The sequence below is a fragment of the Prinia subflava genome, chromosome 8 (assembly GCF_021018805.1).
Source record: "Prinia subflava isolate CZ2003 ecotype Zambia chromosome 8, Cam_Psub_1.2, whole genome shotgun sequence".
NCBI lineage: Eukaryota > Metazoa > Chordata > Aves > Passeriformes > Cisticolidae > Prinia > Prinia subflava.
Window position 1 is genome coordinate 27,467,195 of NC_086254.1, and position 20,981 is coordinate 27,488,175.

General features: G+C 39.3%; 1 protein-coding gene across 3 annotated transcripts in view; it reads right to left on the reverse strand.

Annotated features, from left to right (window-relative positions):
- Positions 1–20,981, reverse strand: part of DIDO1 (death inducer-obliterator 1) — a 45,759-nt gene that overhangs the window by 23,238 nt on the left and 1,540 nt on the right. For all 3 annotated transcript variants that reach the window (XM_063404312.1, XM_063404311.1, XM_063404313.1), the window contains exons 2-7: positions 10,983–11,172; positions 9,342–9,440; positions 8,138–9,029; positions 7,501–7,819; positions 5,699–5,911; positions 4,980–5,205 (exon numbers count right to left, since the gene is read on the reverse strand). In XM_063404312.1, coding sequence (XP_063260382.1) covers positions 4,980–5,205; positions 5,699–5,911; positions 7,501–7,819; positions 8,138–9,029; positions 9,342–9,440; positions 10,983–11,067 — 1,834 coding nt within the window. In that variant the 5' untranslated portion in view covers positions 11,068–11,172. The remainder of the gene's footprint in view (positions 1–4,979; positions 5,206–5,698; positions 5,912–7,500; positions 7,820–8,137; positions 9,030–9,341; positions 9,441–10,982; positions 11,173–20,981) is intronic.

A 20,981-nucleotide genomic window follows, 5' to 3' on the forward strand; every position in this document is an offset into this window, starting at 1 on the left:
TAAGAGATGGCAAAAATCTTCACGTGGCTGCCAGCCACAGGGCACGTGTGACATACCTTGCAGAGCAGAGAAGGGGAGCTCCAGCAGTTCACAGGCAGATGAAAATGGCTCCCCAAGGATCCCACTGCTTCTTTGAACTGGCTGGGGACGTTGGCTTCAGCACCACTGTGGTCTGGCCCCCATCCATAGGCAGGGCTCAGGTCTTGTGCAAGCCCCAGGCCAGCACAGCCCCTGCCAGTGTCATGACAGGAGCTCAGCACTGGAGCTGCCAGGTTATACTTCTGTACAACCCTTCCAAACCCAGGGCTCCAAGGGGAATTTCTCAGAAGTTCTGGCAGACTCATCTTGGGTATGCTGATCAGTACTGGTCTGTCAGTAGAAACTTTCTGAAAACTACTCTAGTTCAAATGTTTAAGCCAGACTTACATCCACAGCAGCCATGTGTCCCAGAAAGTGGTCAGCAGCAAAATCAGCAATTCTTTTAATTTTCCTGGTACTGCTCAATACTTACTGCCTCTCAGGATGGGCCTACATAGTGGAATATAGCATTAAGCAAGACACACCTTGGTTTTCTGGGTGTCAATTCAGATGGCAGCTGTATTTCAGTTATTACAGTGTGGAACCTGGCACGGCCTAGTTTTTTCTGTGGGGAAGCACTCACACACCCACCCAAAGGAATCCAGTTTATCTACAACCAGTCCCTGCAGGCAAACATACCTATGGCTTAAGAAGCAAAGTTTAAATAAACTGTATTTTAAGTTAGGCTAAACCAATAGCAGTATATCCACATTCACAGCATTCAATAGTTACAACCTCAGCTGGTACGACCTTGCCTGAAAAGCAGCATTAAACTGACACCAGCTTGTGGATAGACAAGACCTTATCTTTTACTCTTCATATCAGTACTTACAGCTCCCTACATCACTATTACTTCCTGAGCCATAAATCGTGTCTTTAGTGCACTCTGTAGAGTGGTTTGTTTTCTTTCCTTCCTATCTTCATGCTGTTATTACATAAAGAAAAAAAAAATCCAGACACAAGGAAATGCACACATAAATTATGCATGCTATGATCCTGCCATTTTTGAGACACATAGCACTTTCTACTGCTGGGGCACCCCACTATCCCCATGTCCCATCCTCAAAATCTCCTTATTTTGTTAGAGGTGTACAGGAACGAACAGCCCAAGACCTTTAACTACAGAAGCACATCCATTCCCTCTGTGAATTGTTCTTGAGTGTGGAAAAGTTCAGCTGCAGAAGAGATGAAAAAAACTGAAAAGGAATAACAGAAGGAGATTCGTATCACCAGAGCCAGGGCTCCCACTTCCAGGAGGTGGCAGCGTTGTCTCTTCATAATTCCCTGCTGGGAAGCAGGAGCAGGACCACAAACATTGACGTTTTCTCCGAAGCAAACATTCCCCCTTTCAAATCCCACTCATTCAAGAACTTTAGTGAAATACCAGTATCACATAAGGTATCAACATAATTTGCTATAAATTCATACTCTGTCTGCAGTTAATGTACACACAAGTTTAGTGATTTGATGTGGCAAGTGCTTTTTACTCAAGTTACCCCACAAAAGAATAATTTAATGCTTCCTTTTGAGCTTTTATCTAATAAACCCTCCTCACTCTCTTGTGTGCTTAGTTGCTCTTCTCAGTAAAAGCAGACAAGACATTTAAGCCACTTCAACACCTGAATTGAGTAAATTATCACTTTGTGTATTCAAGTCTAATAAATCAGGTGAACCTCAAAGCTTTGAAGCACTAATGAATACTTAGCATACTTAGGACTGGGTAGTTTAAAAACTGGGATACTGCAAATGCTTACTCTCTATCCTTCATTTGGAGATAATTTTCTGTTTTAAAACTGCATTTGCTGCTGACTTCTGCTTGACAATTAATAGCAAAAACACAGAAAAAAGTCTCTTACAGGTGTTGCTGTTATAACATGGATCTCCAAACAATGTTCATAAATCTCAACAATCCACATACTTGCATGAATTTGGAAGCCAGGATGACTTCTGAAATATAATATACAAGCTGAGCACTGCATATTAAATTAATACCAATTTTCCTAACAAAAGTAAAAGCAACAGTTCTGAAAGGGAATGTGACTCAGACCTAATTTCCTTTTATATGTGTACTTCAAATGCTGTTTGAAACTTTGGAAGTAATTGTACTTAATATTCATTTATCAAATCAAGGTATTTCCCACCCTAATTTTTAAATGAATCAAAAGGATTATTTTCACTGGGCACAGAAAGGTGGAAGACAGTGTCATTTTTCAGGCACCAGATTCTGGTGTACGAAATCACTTCCAAGGACAGCCCTAACTCATATCCCCAAAAGACACAGAAAGGTTAGGAAGTGAAGAAACAAAAACTAATGGGGTAACAGACAGATAAAAATATCACTGTTCTGTGTAACTGCACAGCAGTAGCACCAAATAACCCTGTTTTAACAAATGCAGAACAGGTTAGGAGAAGGGCCCTGATGGTAGGCTTAGATTCAAATCCATGATATGCTCCTACCACCCAGCACATCTTTAAGATGATTTGATTTTCTTGGCGCTACTTAACAAAACAACTGTCTCATGTAATAACAAAATCTTCTAACTCCCAAGTACCAAGTAAATATGTACAATAAATCTGTTTGCTTCTGTTTGGAATGATAAACTGTCTGATGTAGAGAGTATTAGAGAGTGATTTTGTTCAGCAGGTTAAGTTCTCTTAATTCCTAAAAGGCCTCCTGCGCTGAAGCTGGAAACAAGGATTTGGTGAACATGGCTGGAAGCTCTGGAAGAACACAGGCAGCATTCTGAAATACTGCATTTGGAAGTCCTTTGCCTCTTCTGGACTACAAGTCCTTCATAATCCACATTCAGAAATGCAGTTTTCTAAACTGGGAGTTGCCTGGTTTTAAGATTTGCATCTAAACCAGATTACATCTGGTCCAATAAACATGCTTTCCCTGACAGACCAGCTCACACTTAGAGACTTCTCACTCTTAGATATCTGAAGTAAAGTGAGACGACTCTCATCAATTTCCCCAAGGCTGTAAATTTTAGGTTTTAAACAGCATTTAAAATTTTTTTAAAGAAATAAAATCTGGTAGAGTATTTTTGCAGATGACACACTGGCAGCTTCTCAGGAAGATTACAGCTCAGACCTATCCATTGAAAAGCAGGACACATTTTTTCACAAATACACAAACAATTTATCTAGGCATTTACACATGAATGGCAGAGTTCCCACATATCAGTGCAACTTACCTTAAAAAAACCACCTCAAGTTCTTCCTTGCATTTGATATGAGAGTTCTTCATGACACGAACTACGCTGTTCCCTATTTGCTGCTAAAGTCTGGTATTTACAGTCTTTTGGAATTAATTTCACTATTTAGCTGCAGGAAGCCAGTTTTCTACTGGAAGTGGTTACATTTGTAAAACCTACAGTGTGGTAAATCTTAAGAGCAAACTCCCTTAAAAAAATCCTCAAACTTTCTGCATTCCTGTCTCCTGGGAAAAAACAAATCCTACAGGAATAAGGACATTTAATGTGAAATGGTTCTATGGGCACCTGTAACTGTCACAGCCAGAAAAATCTGATGTAAAATAGTTTTATGTCTATCCACTAATTTTAGTTATCTTTAAAACACTACTGTTTCTGACAAAAAAGCTAAATTTTCTTTAAAAGAATCCTAACGGAATTAAAATATACACCTTATGGGAGTTTACGATACAAAAGGTAAAGGGAGTATGAACACAGAGAAAAATTACAGCCATTTAACTTGATGTGGGTAAAGACCATTAAAATATACCTGGTATGTGCTATGTTCATCAACAGCAGTTTAGGGTAGCTGGTGTTCCCTCAGTATTTAAAAAATTCTAACTAGAAAATCTCATCTTAAATATTATTTATAAAGTTATCAGTTACTTTACATGTAAGTGTTCAATGATTAGGTTTACTTATCAAAATAAAATGTAAATTGGCTGAAGTGTGGTTACAAAAGCTGTGAGAACTCAATTTCTGAATTCATTACTCTTCAAAGGAGCAAACCCGAGGTCATGTGGTTTGTAACTGAAACGTCAGATTTCATCTCAAGTTCCATAACTGCATTATAGAACTACTTAGATGGAGTCAACCAAAAATGTCATAAGCAGAAAGACTTGTTCAGGCTTCAAAGCAGTATTTACTTACCTTCACGTGAGTTACAAGGATGCTACTCAAAACCTGCAAAAATAGGCAAGGCAGCATCTTTGCCCAACATCCAGCTGAAATGTGCTCTTGTGTGTGTGGATAATGTGCGGAATATGAACAGAGAAAGGGAAAAACAAGAAAATAAAGATAATAGAGTTCTGCCTCCCTCCCTCCTCCCCCCATAAAAATAAAGGATGGTCCTTAAGTTACTTCATGTAAGGAAGAAAAGCAGCAGGAATATACTTGACATATAAAAGCCGTTTGCAGAGGTGTCAAGTATCATTGGATACCGCGTTGAAGATTTCACTCTCGGCACCAGGCACTGAAAATGCAAGACCTGAGAGACAGGTGCCAAATCTGAATTACAAAAATACACTTGAAATTAGTACAGGCAATTGCTGATTCACGGTGCACACTGCACAATCTTTTTGCAAAACCTAACACAAATGTATCAATACTTACCTCCTAGATTAGAAACAGACACTGTCTTTATGGGAAAGATTTCAAGCTTAACCATGTAGTTTTCATCCAGAAATCAGCTGGGTAGATCGACAGGCTCTTAATCATACAACTGTCATATGATACAAATCAAACTCCTGGAAGTGTCTCTCATTTGTGTGTATCTGTGTGTGAATCTTTGAAGGTGGAGAAAAGTAGCTTGGTGCCATAGTAAGAAAAAACCCCCGAATCCTAAATTCCCTAGTTTTGCAGAGCCAAGAATGGATGGGTATTCAAAGAAAATATGATTATTCAGGAATATCCCTAAGCCATACATACATTTGAACAACAGTGCAGGTGAAATGGCAGCAGTCCTTTCAGGCTTTACAGCATTGTAATTATGATCGCTGGCCCAGGACGGCGTGACGGGTTCTGCCGCTGGCTCTCGAGCAGGAGCTGGGGTGTTTGCCTCAGTCTTGGCCGTGCTCACTACAGTCTTCTTCACATTCACTTCTCTTTTCTCAGGGAACTGTCTCTTTTGGTTTGAAACTGGTTTGATGCTCACCTGGATAATTGAAAGTAACTTGATTACTAACAACTGTCTAATATATTGCATTTCACAAGCAAGCAGAGAGTTACACACAGGTACACCCGTTTCTTTCATAGTAAAATCCTTACTTTTATAGGGCATCATTTGAAATTATTTAATTACTCCCAATAGTATGAAGTTTAGTTTAAGAAGGCAAAAATAATTTGACCCAAAGTAACATTAAAAAGATGTAATTACTTAAAATAGTACTTTTTTAAAGCCGTTGCCATCTAGATGACCTTTGCAAGGAATATCTCTAACTAGAGGCAATCATTAATTTTTTTTAAAAACTACAAGGAAACATTTTATTGTGCTTACCACAGAAAAAAGCAAGAGAATAACAACAAAAAAGAGGAACAGAAAGCTCCTCTTCAATGCAGGACTTGGCAGTTTTATTTGAGTCAAAAAGGAGAGCACAGAAATAACAGTGTTCCAGGGCAACTGCTCTGGATCATGAACACAAGCTTACCTGCTGCTGAGGTTTTGGTACGCCAGGCTTTTCAGATTTTGGTTTGATCTTCTCTTTAGGTTTTGGTTTAGCATCCTTGCCAGAACTCAAGATCTTCATGGTGGCTGCAGCGTGTTTGAGGATGCAGTCGTTGCTGCAGTACACAGAGTCGGGCTGGGCCACGTTGAAACAGCCGGGGCCGATGCACTTGGAAGCACCAGGAGCTTCAATCACCTTCAAATATGGGGAGAAATGGAGTGAGGTCAGACTGCAAAGAGGAAACACCAGGAACAGCCTCTGTGACGAGGAGAAATGCACAGCTCACGTGGAGACTGCAGCCCTGACCTGCACAACTGCCACCATGAGAACAACCGCTGTCCATGACACAACACAAACAAGCCATACAGAGGTAAGAATCTCACTCCCCTAACATATTGTTTTCAGGATGTGCTGCACTTTCAAGTGGTTGGTCTGGTAGCCCTGAGATAAAAGAAGGCTGGTTTCCTAAATTTTCAAATCCTGCAAGTACACAAATGCTCTTTTTACTGATCCTCTGCATCATGTGAGAAATGTCTTTAACACACCATGGGTTCTCAACAGCAAGGTCTCTAAACCATCCCCATTAGCTGCTGTCCTCAGCCATGCACAGGTGTAAGAGGAGGCACTCAGATATTCTGATGTACAGATTATTCTTGCCCTACAGATTTTACCTATTTTAATTTTAGAAGTCTCCAACTTACATAAAAACCATTCTTACACACAATTTTCACATACCCTCCTACTCCTTATACATTTATAGGTTTGCCTCCGCAATCTGGATTTTTCTCTAATTAAAAATCACTCTCCATTTATATCAAGGTGTTACAGATGAAGCACTTCCTCTTCCAATGTTATGATTCACAAAATAGCAACACTCCTTGAAAACAGAATGCATGAAGTTGAAGTCTAGAAATACTTGAAAGCTCTTTAGGCTCCAATATATCACCTCTGGGTATTATGCTTTTAGTCTCCTCTAAATTACTCCTAAATATGATACAAGACACTCACAACGACTGTAGTTCTAAACAACCTCTTGCCATTTGTAATTACCAAAGGTAAACTTTTCAGGAATATTTCCAGTTAAATAAATATTATTTGCATAGTGCAACAGACTTCTCCACAATCAAAAGTCAGTACACAGCTTTATCTGCCTGATAAAACCTGGATTTGGGAATTTTTCCATCATGTACACACTTATCTGAGAAGTAAAGATAAAGAGCAGCTGGTGATACTCAGTAGCAAAGCCATTATTTTTAGATTTTAAATCATATTTTTAGATTTAAAAAGGCATTATAAGGAATTCTTTATTTGCTGATAACCTTAAGCAGCATCAGGACAAAAATCAGAATTTCAAAGGCTAACTGAAATTATGGCTGGAATTAACTCCAACAGAAACTTGTCAATGTTAAATAGAAGTTTCACTACCACTGAAAATGTCCAAAATGCTTGTCATTCTTTCAAAGACAGTATAAACCAATCCCGAATGACAATAGTTTTATTAAAAGAATACCTCATTGTTTGACTTCAAAAACGTTATTTAGAAAGGGAAGAATAGCACAAACTATTTCCTACACCTATATAAAACTTTGAAATCCCTCACTTGAAACTAAGTTTTAATTCCTGTACTAACAGAAATATGAATCAACTTCTGCTTACCAGCAGGGTTCAGTGGGCTGTTCAGCTTATGTGTAGCTTTAAAATCAAGTCAGATTTATAGCCATACAAGTCATTGTCTCCATGTACTCAGTAAAACATGAAAAATAAGAAACAATTAAAATACTTACGGGTTGAAATATCTTGAGTTTTTTCTTTCCACTTGGATTTGCAGCTTTTTCAATCCTACCCTTGATTCCTTGGTCCTCAACTGATTTTTGTTCAATTGTTCCTATGCTTGTGAATTCTGTGCCATCCACATTTCCTTGCTCCACTTTAGCTTCCTGCTGGTCTAGTTCTGAAACAGGCTCATCTTGTCCCTGGAGAATGGTGCAGTTTGGACAGATATAGTCCTCACCATTCCTCTCCAACAATCGCCCTCGAGCCTCAGAAATACCCACGCAGTCACCATGAAACCATTCCTCACATCTATCACAACAAATCATAAACCTGAAAAAAAAAAAAAACCAAAAACAAAAACACCAAGGAAGAGTAAAACACTGTGAAATAAAAACACATGTAATTTTCAATTAATATTTCAAGCAACACAACTTCGGCACCCCAATAAAGCACCAATGCACAGTTCTGCCTCACTCATTATTTCTGTATTTGTTTATCCTCTTTTAAGTATTTGTTATAAACTCCCTGCCAAAATTCAACAAACCCAGAATCTCATTCAAAAAGCAAGCACTTGCAACTGGCTTAATTTTTAATCACAGAAAAATTTCAAGTCTTTACACTGTGTCTGCAGCTGAGCCCTCTGCCTACCTGTTGTTATGAGGCTGACGACAAATACAGTACAGGGCATTTGGGTCGTAGATCTCAGACTCGGGTTTGCTTTTGGGCTGTTCTTCGGGTTCCTCATCTGAGGCCCCCTTTGCAGGCTTTTCCTCCTTCTGAGCTTCAAGATCTTCGGTGTCCTCCTCAGACACAACCACCTGACTCGCAATCTCATTGCTGTCTGCAGTCTCAGGCTCCTCTTTGACAGGCAGCTCAGACTCATCTTGTTTTTCAGGTGTGACATCACCTGTTTTGGCAGGATCTTGTCCAGAATTCCTTTTTCTCAGATGGTTCTGCACATCCTTCAACACCAGCTGAGGATGTTTCTGCTCAACACGTTTCTTTCTTAGCCGATTCTGCAGTTCCTTTAGCGTTAACCCATCGCTGTCACTATCAGAAGTAGCATCTTCCTCTTCCTCCTCCTCTTCTTCTTCCTCCTCTTTTGTGGGTCTGCTTTTAGGGCTTTTCTGCTCCTTACAACTCCTGGTGCAAATCCTCCGAGTCACAGGTTTTGTGTCTGGAGCGCTCTCCACGCTGTCTTCTGAAGCGGTTTCAGCATCCGTGGCTGGCCCAGAGGCTGCCTCGCTGGAATCCTCCAGGGTAGTGGGAACGCTCCTCCTGCCCCTGCGCCTCACCGTGGTCAGGAACTCTTCCACCCTCTCTGTGCGCTTGGGCTGCCGCCCACTCCTCCTCAGGTTTATGCCTTGCTGCTGCTGAGGCTGCTGCTCACCAGAGTCCACATCAACATCCCCTGCGCCCTCTCTCTTGGCAATGGTGGTCCTCCGAAAGCCCCAGGTTTTCCTGAACTCTTTACTTGTTGGCTTGACAGACTTTTGTTCCTCCTCATTGCTTTGCTCACCTTTATCATCCAACACTGATGCTAAAAACAAGGGAAGAGTTATTAACAAGTGGTGATGGATGATGTGCTTTCTTAAAAGCTTTTTTTCAACATGTTACTTTCTTTCTGCCATCTATGTATCTCTGCTTCACATGATGAGCCTCAAAACAGATAAAATATTTTCTTGTGAATGTAATATAACAGCAGTAGCAGTTAAATACATCAATCACTGTGACAACATTATCCAGCTGCCCCTGTTGCAAACTCTTGAGTTATTTAAAATTTATACACATCTAACACACACACAAAAAGGAAAAATAAGCACTTTTTTAATTGCAAAGGAAGAACTCTTACCAGGAGAACTGTTTTCCATGTTGTCAGTATTAGGTTCAGACTCTACTGTGTTTCCAGCTTGTTCCATAGTAAAGACAACACTGTCCCCACTCTGAAATGCTGAAGAAAAACCAAATGTCCAAAACTCTCATCTAAAAATATTCATAGTCCAAGTAATTAGTAAATACTCTGATCTCAGTATTAATTGTAGCAAGCACTTCTATTTCAAGTCACAAATGTTCCTTCAAAGTGGGTTTGGATACTGTACTGACATATTTTATTGAGAAGCATTAAGACTTCTGATACTTTCTGGTATTTTTAAAAAAAACCCAACCAAACAAAAAACTCCTTCATGGTATGAACCTACTCCCTGGGGTTTTTCTGGGGGAAAACTCTACAGCAGTTCCACTCACTTCTGTATGGAATGACATGTAAAAAAGGCTGGTCCTTGACATGATTATTTACAAAAATGTTTTCAGCCTTTGTGATCTACCAAAATGACCCAAAAAAACCCCCAGTTCAGCCAAGAACCTCCAACTGCCACAGACTCAGCCACAAAAAACAAAATCTGTGCTGACAACCAGATCTCTGTTTTCTCAAAAGTCTTCCCCAGCTTACTAGAAGCCTCTGTTACTTGATAAGGCAGAAGGAAATAACAACAATAAATGTAGGATTTCTGTTTTGATAAATTCGGGAATAACCTGGTTTGAACAAGGATTAAGTTAATATATTTCCAATGAGCTGCATGCCCTGGAACTGCTCCTAAGGGCAGAGGCACTGCAGTGACACTGCTCTCAGGGAACGGGAACATGCAGTAGTAACTGCACCTCAAAAAACAGGCTAAACATAAAATTATTTAAAAACAAAGAACACACTCCAAGTCTCCCCAAGGATGTTTCTGGATATGTATCCCTGGCTGAGGAATTGCCAAGGTAAGCCAAAAGGGAACAGAGAGCAGAATTCCTAAGTAACAGCATTGAAGAATCAGATGTTTTTAACAGCTACAAGTTTTCAAAGGCATCCTTCAGCAAGCTTTTTCCAGTTTTCCAGTGTTCCCTGGGAATAAATGCCTCCTTATTTCATGTACTGCATCACTCCCTTTACTGTTCTGTCTTAACACAATCCCTCCTCTGCAAATCTTCTGCTTTCAGTGTTACATTTAACACTGCTGGAACAGAAATGTTAAGGGGCAATGCTATGGAAACACAAAAATCTACGCAGATATGTTGAAAAAATTAACACTTCAGTTATAACTGTGAATACTATAAATGTCACTGGAAAAGCAGCAGACGTCAGAACATTAAATAGTAACTGATTACTTTTAACATTACAGACAGAATAAAAAGTGAAATTTAAGCTGCAGTACACAGGCTAAGAGCTCAAACTGTCTCAATCCAATATGAAATTTATTTAAGTTTCCACATTTAAAAATACTAATGATAAATTTTTAGCTCTTTTTTTAATAGCACTAAAATTATACGTGTATGGAAAAGGTCACAATATAATTAAGGGAACAAGTCAAAACAGTTAAAAGTTTCATCTTTGTTTACTCTGGAACATGAAGAAATGTTCAAACCTACAAGCAAAGGTTACTCAGATTCTGAGATATAAACTTCAGCTAAAACGTAAATAACTAAGAGGGCTCTCCAATGTCCTCTGTACCTGACACAGCATCAGAGGCTCGAATGGTTTCTGTTTGAAGAGCTGAGCCAGAGGAGGGCAGCACAGGATCAGAGTCATTCAGCATCCTCCAGCCAGCACATGCTGAATTTCCTGACTCACAAGTGCCACACAGAATCTCTGAGTTGTCAGCAGGTCCAAATGCTAACAATCCTCTTTTTCCTGCTGGCTCCTGGAAAAAAAGAAAGGGACAAAATAAGGCACAGATATATTTATTAACTTACCTTACTGTTTAACTAAATTTGGAATTGTTTTGCTTCCATTACATTATAAAGCAAATTCCATTAGTTCTGCACTTTCAGAAAAACACTGGAACTGGAAAGAAAGTCAAAATTAGGCAATACCACCTCCCCAGTTACCAACAGCCAGGACCTCTGAAAGAAATACAAAAGATGACTGCACTCTCATTAATTCATTTAGATTCAATTAAGATTTCCAGAACAGCAACAAAACTGTAATGAATAATTTAGTCCATGTGAAGTATTTAAAAGCATTCTGAGAGTAGAATTTTTTAAGTGCAGACTGTCAATGAAGATACAGAAATGCTTTAACTCCATTAGCACGGCCCAGCTTACAACAGGGTAGATTTACTGATTTATACAAAATGTCAATCCAGGGACGCTGCAGCTCTGAGCAGCTGAGTTTGATCATCTATAGGCAGTGCCTGTGTTAACCCAAAGTTGCCTACCAGACTACAAGAGCACAGGAAAAGAATTTGTGAGGTAAGGGAGTGCCAGCTGGACAGGGCAAGCTGGACTATGACAAATTAGTGAAGGCAGAAGAAGGAAACTGAACACGACCCTGTGTATCAGCATCCTGCAATTAAAGATGCAGTGAACTGCCACAGCAGGTGTAGGATGTAACATTAATAATTCTCTGAAAGAAGTAAAAGTTTGTTGTTAATATTTCATACAAGTTTTAAAATAGGTTAGATAATCCCTCATAGACACACCAATACACAGTCTAACTTTGATTTTTAAACAGTATCTTTTTTTTTTTTTTAACAAATCTCTGAAGTCCCAACTCCTATAGCATCTGTGCTCTTCAAAAACCACTTTTTAGTCCCTAAACAATCATCATCTCCAGGTGTTCTCCAATATCACTGTCCTGAAAAATAAGGAATGGGGAAAAGACAAAACCCTCTCCAAATGCCATTTTCATCAATGGATCACTTTATTTCATGAACTATAAATCCAATGATTTGCATGACTGTGGTGGAGCAGAAGCAGTAAAAACAATACTAATTGTACTAAATGGAGTGTAGAGCTAGACTCACATCAGTATTTCTTCTTCTTCTTCCTGTGCCTTTTCTGTAGGGGATTATGTACATTTGCCTCAGCCAGCCACTACCACTCCAACAGGAGGGAAAATTAAACGGCAAAAAATAAGAGAACACAGTAATTATGAAGACCCTGGTGCTGTATCTCATGGCACTGAATACCTGCTCCAACAGGTATTTTGCTCCACTGTCTGAAGCAGGGATTATACCCTGGGAGCCTGTTGCTGAGTTTAAAGTGTTCCTTCCACAGTGTAATTCTGTAAGAACCTTTCAACCTCCCTTTTCAGGCTCTCCAACTGATCACACATCATGCAATTTTTAAGTAATATGCCTAAAGGGAGAGCAAAGTCAGCTCATCACTTCTTGTTTAACTCTGTTAAACTATGAAACAACCGAAGCCTTTAGCACACACAAAAAGTACCTCCTGTGTGGGTCTTGACCCTGCAGAAGGAACTGTCTGCAGGGCTGTGCTCACAGTGCCCTGTGTGCCACCTGTCCTTCAAATCCTGTTTGAGTCACCAGGTATCAGCACCACGTTCCAAACCTAGACCAGCATCGGCTCCTAGGAGACACAGCTGGCTGAACACAAAGTGAATTTTCCACAGTCACTCACTGCCCGCCCAGGGCAGCACAGGCTGCAGCTCTGACTGCACAGAGAACAACATTAACACCTGCAATATCTGAAAACAAATATTCTGTGCCAGAACCATTCTTCTTTTTGCTCTAGTAGATATTTGTTATTGCTGTTACCTACTTGCTATTACCTATATTATCTCCATTACTTACAGGAAAAAAAATTATAAAACTCCAATTTTAAAAGAATTCCAAATTTGAGAGATATAAATATACAGTGCACTTAAAACACTAAAGATCCAGCCCTGTATATTTGCTGTAAATTGCCTGGCTGTTTCTTATTATTATTTCGTATCTCCACTTTTTCCTTTCCCATGGGGTTCAAAATATTTTTCATGAAAAACAGAGGAAGTTTCAAACTTACTTGACATGAACCTGCTCTTGCAGGATTGCATTTTGACAGAGGCTAAACTTAATTGCCTAAAAAAAGGCTGAAAAATCAAGTATTATCAAAACACAACAGGATGAAGTCTTAACTCACAATTATACTTTGCACTTCTAAGCAAATGTTCTACAAACTGCCTGCAAAAATATTTACTACAACATATGGCAACTTTGGAATCTTCAAATACCTCTTTCTCTTCCAGATTCAGTGGGACTTTTTGTTCATTTTGTTCTATTTGTTCTCAAGTTCAGTGTTCAACTGCAGCTGACAGAAATGTCAACAGAAGCAGCAAACTGGCAATCTTGTTTTAAACGAGCTGAATATCCATGACAGCTTTACTTATTTCTCCTAACACAATATATTAATCACAGTTCTGAAACTGGAAGCTCCAGCTGAAAATTGAAAATTATTGTATTTCCCCTAGTAGACAATTCCCATCAGCATTATCCTGTCTTTGTATTTATGTTGGGTAACTATGTCTAATATTCTGCAGAGTATTAGAAAGGATGTTTTGTTCCTCTGAAGAAACTGAGGCAAGAATCTCTATAAATGATGGGATAAAAAGGCAAACTAGCATTAACAGACATATATTCAAAGGCTGGGTTCCTGCTGAGGTTTACAGCTTCTGTGAGAAGCAGTCTCCAGTGGGAAAATGTCTAAGGTTTTTAGACCTATAAATGAATTTAGAAATACAAATCAGGAGTTGCTGCAGTAGTATGAGCATTCCAGTGAAACAGAACAGTCACTTAGCTGGAAGCGAAGCCTGAAGCTGATGCACGGTATCTCAAGAAAAAGGTCCAATCAAAGAAACATTTATTGAGTTTTTTCCTCTCTCATTAGTTTCAGATAAAATGTTTCCATTTTTCCAAAACAAGGCACAATCCCGAAATCACAGGGCTGCCACACTGCAAGAGCAGAGAGCCCAGCACTCACATTCAGCAGCCCTGTGGATTCTCCAACTACTGCAAACCCTTGAGCTTTTCAATTAACAGACCGAAGACATTCCAGAGCAGCCCATTTAATCAGAGACTGAAAAGAGTCCCAAATTTTAAATCCTACTACTGCAACACTTCACAACACACATTAAAAATCTTGTCTCCAATCCACCTTCACTAACCAAACAAAAAACCCACTGCTAATCTCCCTTTCACATTCAAATAAAACCTCACCGGAAGCACACTCTTATCTACCGCCTGCCATTGTGAGCAGCACTCAGAAATCACAGGTGAAAAAGGAGAGATTATCTCTGCCAGTAACACCGAGCTGAGCTATTCATGGCAGGATGGGCTGTGAAAACACCTGGATCTGCTGTTGCTGACTTCATTAAACCCTTTTTAGGGTGCCCAACAGAACATCTTTATCTGAGGTGACAGAGCAAAGTTTTTCAAGAACACCAACATTTGCCCACCTTTTTGTGTCTGAATTTCTCTAGATAAAGGACGAGTCAATAAATCATGTCAAACATTCTGATCGGGATTTCCACTTTTATTTTTTTCTCATTTCTCTGAAGAGGAAATAAAAGCTCAGTGGGTCCTCTGACTGCATCAAGGTTTTGTCTTTACTAGAACGAACGGTTTTAACTGCATCAAGAATTCCCTGCTTCAGGTAACTGGGAGGACTTCACTCTACAAAATGATCTTGCAAGGAAGCCTAGTAATAAAACCTTTAACATGAAATAAACCCATCCTAAAAAAAGTAACTTCATTTCTTGTTTATCTAAACAAAAAAGTCTGTCAGTATTCAGGATAAATTCCTAAGATTTAGCATAATGGGGATTTTATTCAGTGTTTGATGAATATGTATAGAAGACCAGTGATCTTTATTCCCTCATTCTCACATCTAGATAGCAAAATATGCTGTATCTTATTCCCTGATCTTGGATGTCAGCACTCTTCAACACTCAGCCAATCTGCTGCAATCTGCACCAAAGCTGGTACCTCGTCAGGGATTGTAGCAGCCCCTCGAACTTCAGTCCAAATGTTTAATACCTGACACGTATTCACTCTCTTATCTGCTACTGCATTGAGAACTCTACAGGAATGTGATTCTGAAAGATCACACCCATTCTCACCCTACAAAAACACGCATGGAAGGAAGATTCGCTCCTATTTAAGACTTGTGATAGACAACATTTACATCTTTTAGATTTTTAAAGTCTTTATACTGGAACTCCAGTTACTGTTTTAGATAATTACAGAAATGCCATAGCCATGTCCCAAGGATGGAAATCTGAACAGCAACGGCCAGCTTAAGGTTCTGAACATGAGGGCTGGTGAGGAGAGACTCTGTGTGTGCAAAGAAATTCAAAGCATGATTTTATACCAGCTAGGTTTTCAAAGCAGGTATCATTCATCAGTGACCAATTCATGTCCATGTCCTAATACAATTCCAGTCTGTCCCAGCATATAAGTTACTAGCTGATAACGACCTGGAACTGGTTTTAGATATATTTTTCTATGGGTTTCTTCAGAATTAGCTTAATATGCAAAGTACTTGGATGAAGCAATGATATCCTAGTCAAGTTTCTTAAATCTTAAAAGCAAAGAAGCTGCAGAATGTTACAAACAGGGCAGAAAACATCCTTTCCAGAATTATATAACAGTAATTTCAGTCCAAATTTACACTATCTTCTCATTTTATTCCCTCTAAGAAAGTAACTGGTCTTTGCCTCCTTTAAGTGTTAAAAATTCCTAATCAGCAAATATAATCACATGAGAAAAAACAAAATAGTCTCAGAATTCATACAACGATTTAATCTCTGATGCAAATAAATGTTGGCATGGCTTAGTTGATGCACTGCTACTCAGAAGACTGAGCCCATTGAAAATTATTCTGCATCCCTTTTTGGCAAAGGTGACAGCTGAGAAACCTGCAATTTCTGCTAAGCAGCAGCAAAATTAATCCCTTGCATCAACAAGCACTACTAAAGCAGCCCTACGGATGCCAGTAGGGCACCACTACTTTGTACAGGAACAGGCAGTTCCAGTGAGACCCGGGACAAAAGGGCAATTCAGTGACCTCCAAGAACAGCAGGAACAGGTTCTGCCCTGGCTCTGGAGATGTTCCCTCCACCTGCTCAACCACCAAAGATGTAAGGACAGATACTGTATCGGCATGGAAAGCAACAGAAAATCAGATTCCACAGCACAGCTAGTCTTATTTTCCTGTAAAACATACCCACTGCTCACTAATTTAAGTGTCTTATGAAGGAAGGGAAACTTCCTCCAAATAGTTGTGAAATGGATCTTGTGACAAAGAGAGGCAATGAGAGCTGAAGAATGAGAGGTCAGTCCTAAAGGTTAAGTCTGGATATTGTGAGACAAGAAAACTGTGGTCCTAATTCCTCCCCTGCACTCCAAATAAGTTACTATATCACTGCTTGACTGCTACAGCCAAGTTATAGCTCAAGGTCAAAAGTCCAGACATTCCTGGTAAATACAAAACTTTTATGCCTGAAGTTTACCTTTGAAGTACCATGTTAAAAATCAAGTTTGCATAAAATAACAGTGTTTCAGTGCTCACAGTTAGACCTAAAAGAATAAAACCAAAGAGAACTAACACTACAAAACCTGTGACACTTATCTCTATGTGCTTTGCTGGCTACCATTAAACACACTAAATTAATTCCAAGATTACAAACAAAGCCACCATCTCCTCTACCCACCATACTAACAACTTAAAAGTGGCAGTTCATTTCTTCCTATTCTAGAGTCAATGTATTATTCCCATTTTAAAAAATTTAACAAGCTTTTATATTTGTAAGATGTAAAATGAACAGTAATATAGCCATGCTCCTCAGGAACAACCCAGCCTAATTTAAGAAACCTGGGCTTTTCTTAAACACCTCAGGAATAAGTAATTTTTCTAGGTCAGTAGAACAGTTTTTTTACAACCAAATTAAGACAAATTATCACCAAGATTTAGTTTTAAGGTTTAGTACCAGGACAATTTTTCAGCCTCTGATACACTGAGCACAACAGGGTATTAATTTGTCAGGGATGGCACCACAGATACAGTCCCTTTCCATTAACCTTTCCAAATTAAAACATCTTTAGTCACACATTATAAACCTTCTCTGCTGTGTCTGAAACTACACCAGCATTAGGCTTTCCATGGTTCCTGTCAGGCTGCTCACTTACCTTACATAAGCCTCACAGGATGGAAACCTGTGCTGGCACAGGACAGCAGTCCTGCATGTTTGCAGAGAATGCGGCACCTCCTGCAAGTGAGGAATTTCATGTGTGTGCAGAGCAGCAGATTATCATTATTATAATTATTATTAGCAGCACACACGGACTGGGGTCAGCAGCAACAGTTATAGAGCAAAGACAATGAGCGACTCCACAGCACAACAGAACTGCACCAAGCAAAAACACAGAGCAGCTCCCTGGGTTATGCAAAGCAAAACACACACACACTGAAGTTTATTTGATGTCTTTCAGGTTAAAAACCTCTTACTTCAGACTGCAGCACACAGAACCCGAGCAGTCAAGGGAAGAAGAGATGGACTGCTGGGGAGGTCATGCACAGAATGAGAACAGCACCAGGCATTACAGGCATTTCATTCTGAGCAAGAAGCAAAAGAGCTTCTTTGAGCCAGATTGAAGTTCTCACAGTTCAATTCAGCTAAATTGCAATTTCTCATAGAAATCCTCAAGGCACTTTAGCAGCAGGCCCGCCAGATATCTGGCAAACACGAAGATTTAATTTAATAACAGATTCTGTCTGTACTACAGATGTTGCCTGTCACAATTGCACAAGTCAGGAACGTTAAGGGCTCCAAGCCCTAATCAACAGAGCCGTGCTGGCACAAGTGCCTCATATTGGTGTAATGAGATCTGCAAACCCGTACTGTTACCTGTCTGTGCTGTTTGCAGGGTGGGCCAGGTGAGCACCACCCTGTGCAGTGGGCTCTCAGTGCAGCTGCACTTGTAACCTTCATCTCAAGGGGGAAAAAGACTGAAAGTTCAATCAAATTCCTTGGAAGAAGTTACATTGCCAAAGAGATTCTAAGGCAGGTGTGTAGGCAGGAAAGGCTTTGCCAGCACAGCTCTGTGTCAGCGGATGGGGACAGAACTGTGACAACAGCACTGACAAACTTCAGTAACCCCTAACACAAGCCATTTACACTGTGCACATCCTCCAAGCTGCAAACCCATAACTGTGTTTGGGAAACAAAATCCATATTGACTGTAGTTCTTTCTCCATTTATGAAAACGTTAATTTTACGAGGGAAGAAAAGTATTACATACACGTCATTTTTATTTTCTAGTCAGAGCTCCTAGGGTGGCCTAAGCAGATACTGAGTAAGTAACAGATTGACATTTGGCATTTCACTACTCCTACAACACCTTCTGAAGCCTTTACTCATATTCCTCTGAGTAAAATAACCCCATACTCGCCCTAACAGTGAAAATTTAGCCCCAAAAAAACAGAGGGTTTGGGTCAGGTTTACTTCTGCTTTCAGGGTCTGAACAGCATGTGCAAAAAACAGGTAACAGATTTCGCCCATTGGGGAAAGCTGTGAGCAGAATCAAAGCCGTGTAGAGAGCTCTGCTGTTTCCTTTTTCCCTTTTATACAGATTAAGAAACGATAAACACAACTTTAGGTGGTCAAATGATGGATTAAAAGCCAAGCAAGATCACCTCTTTACAAGAAACCTTCTAGAGGCTCCAGCAAAAGCCAATTTTAGTCAAGTCATGGTTGGAAGTTTAGTCAACAGAAGTATCAATTACAAACACTCCCAGGGTATCACTCAATACACAGGATCTTTAGGACTCCTTTTCCATCATCTTGAACGAAAATATTTGGCAAATACATTCTATTTATTTGCATAATGTTCCATTTCTGTTATTGAACTTGATCTCTTTAGCAACTGCCCAGGAAACATTACTTTGGGAAGGCAATTCACACCCTCTGGCATTCCTCCACCGGGACATCAGGGAAATTAGCTCTTTATCAGGGCCATTAAGAACATTCAGCTGTAAATCCAACAGCTAAATAAGAGAATTTTAAAGTTTAACTTTTCGCAATCCCACAGTGTGTTTATTTTTAAATCTATCATTTCTGACCCTAACAGTACAGCTGTTGAAAAAAACCAAAATCATGTGGTTATACAATTTTTTTCCCTTATTTTATTTGGAAAAGGTGAGCTAAAATATAACCTCTGAAACTAGCTATCATTTTTATTCTTATTTCATCAAAACAGCTTCATTCTTCATTAAATGAAGTAAACAGAATTGAACTTGTCCCAAATTTGGTGAAACACAGTAATTGAAGCGCACTGATTACGTTATTAAGGATACAGTAAACACAGTTGAGTTTCCAGTTTTGATTAGAATTTACTGGGAGAACACACATAATGCTCATTTAATATGTGTGTTTGAGCTGCCTAACTGGAAATTTACGCTTTTTAACCTCAAAGTCTCTCAGTGCTCTTTACACCACCGTCAATAACATCTGTCAAATACCTGCTTATTTCAGAAGCTGCTTTGGATAAAAACTTCCCAGCAGTGAATCCTTCAAGCATTAACTGAGAGCTGAGACTGCACACACAAACAGGAACCAGCTCATGCATAAAATGGGGAAATCTTACTCATATTAAAATCTTCTTCTTTTATCTCCTACCACTGCTCTACTCCTTGTGGTACAAGAACACAAGGCAGAAAGTGCACCAGAGAATAAAACTGGTGCAGAGGCACCAGTTCTATCAACTAAAGCCATTTAATGTCACTCTTGCCCAGTCCAGGCCTGCTGCTACTTCTGTCAGTTACGTTTTATAACTCTCAGCCCAACCCCTTTAATCCTTCCTCTTCCTACTAATACCTCCAGCTTAAAGTTTCAGGCTGCACAGATTTAAAACCCCCAGTCATTAAGTTACAACTACAAAGACAATTACTATCTCAAACAAGAAACAAATAATGTGATCAACGCCAGGAAAATGTTAGTAGTGAAGCTGGATTAAGCAGAACAAACACTGGCTTTTGGGAGTCCACTAGACACTAAAAAAATATTTATTCAATTTTATCTGCTAACCTAGATTTGATTCTATTTGCATTGCTTTGGGGAGTTCCAGGGTTTTGGTGTTATTTGCTTTTTAATTCAAAATCCATCTTTTAATTATATGAAAACACCCTCTGAAGCACTGTGTGAATAGATATTAGTCTATATTACTATTTTATATTTCAACAGTTTCAAAAATTGCAGGTATTTTTGCACTGTACATATATTTGCAACACAGCAAAACCTTCATTTGCATACCAACAGAAAACTTCCCTTAAAGAAACACACAAAACAAAAATTTTATAAAAAATTATTTAAATGCTGGTTTTGAAAACACGAATTATTTGATTTTCTAATCACTGGAGGATGAAGGCAAACATGAGTCCTTAGTCTTTCACCCCAGTGCATTAAAACACCCTTACGTGTGACATGTTTCTGGAACTGTCAAGCAAAAAAAAAAAAAAAATTTAAGGCTTAACTGAAGAGCTATTTTGAGCTTACTTCTATATTTATTCCTATAGAAAGTTCTAAATGTCAAGGAATGATAACAAGCAGCTGGCACACATAAAAGTGGAGCACAACCCAGAATATCTACTACAATTAACACAGTACATGGTACACATAATTTTTCATTGACCAGCAATCAAATTGCTTAACAGCTGGCAAATTTTGTTTGTAGAA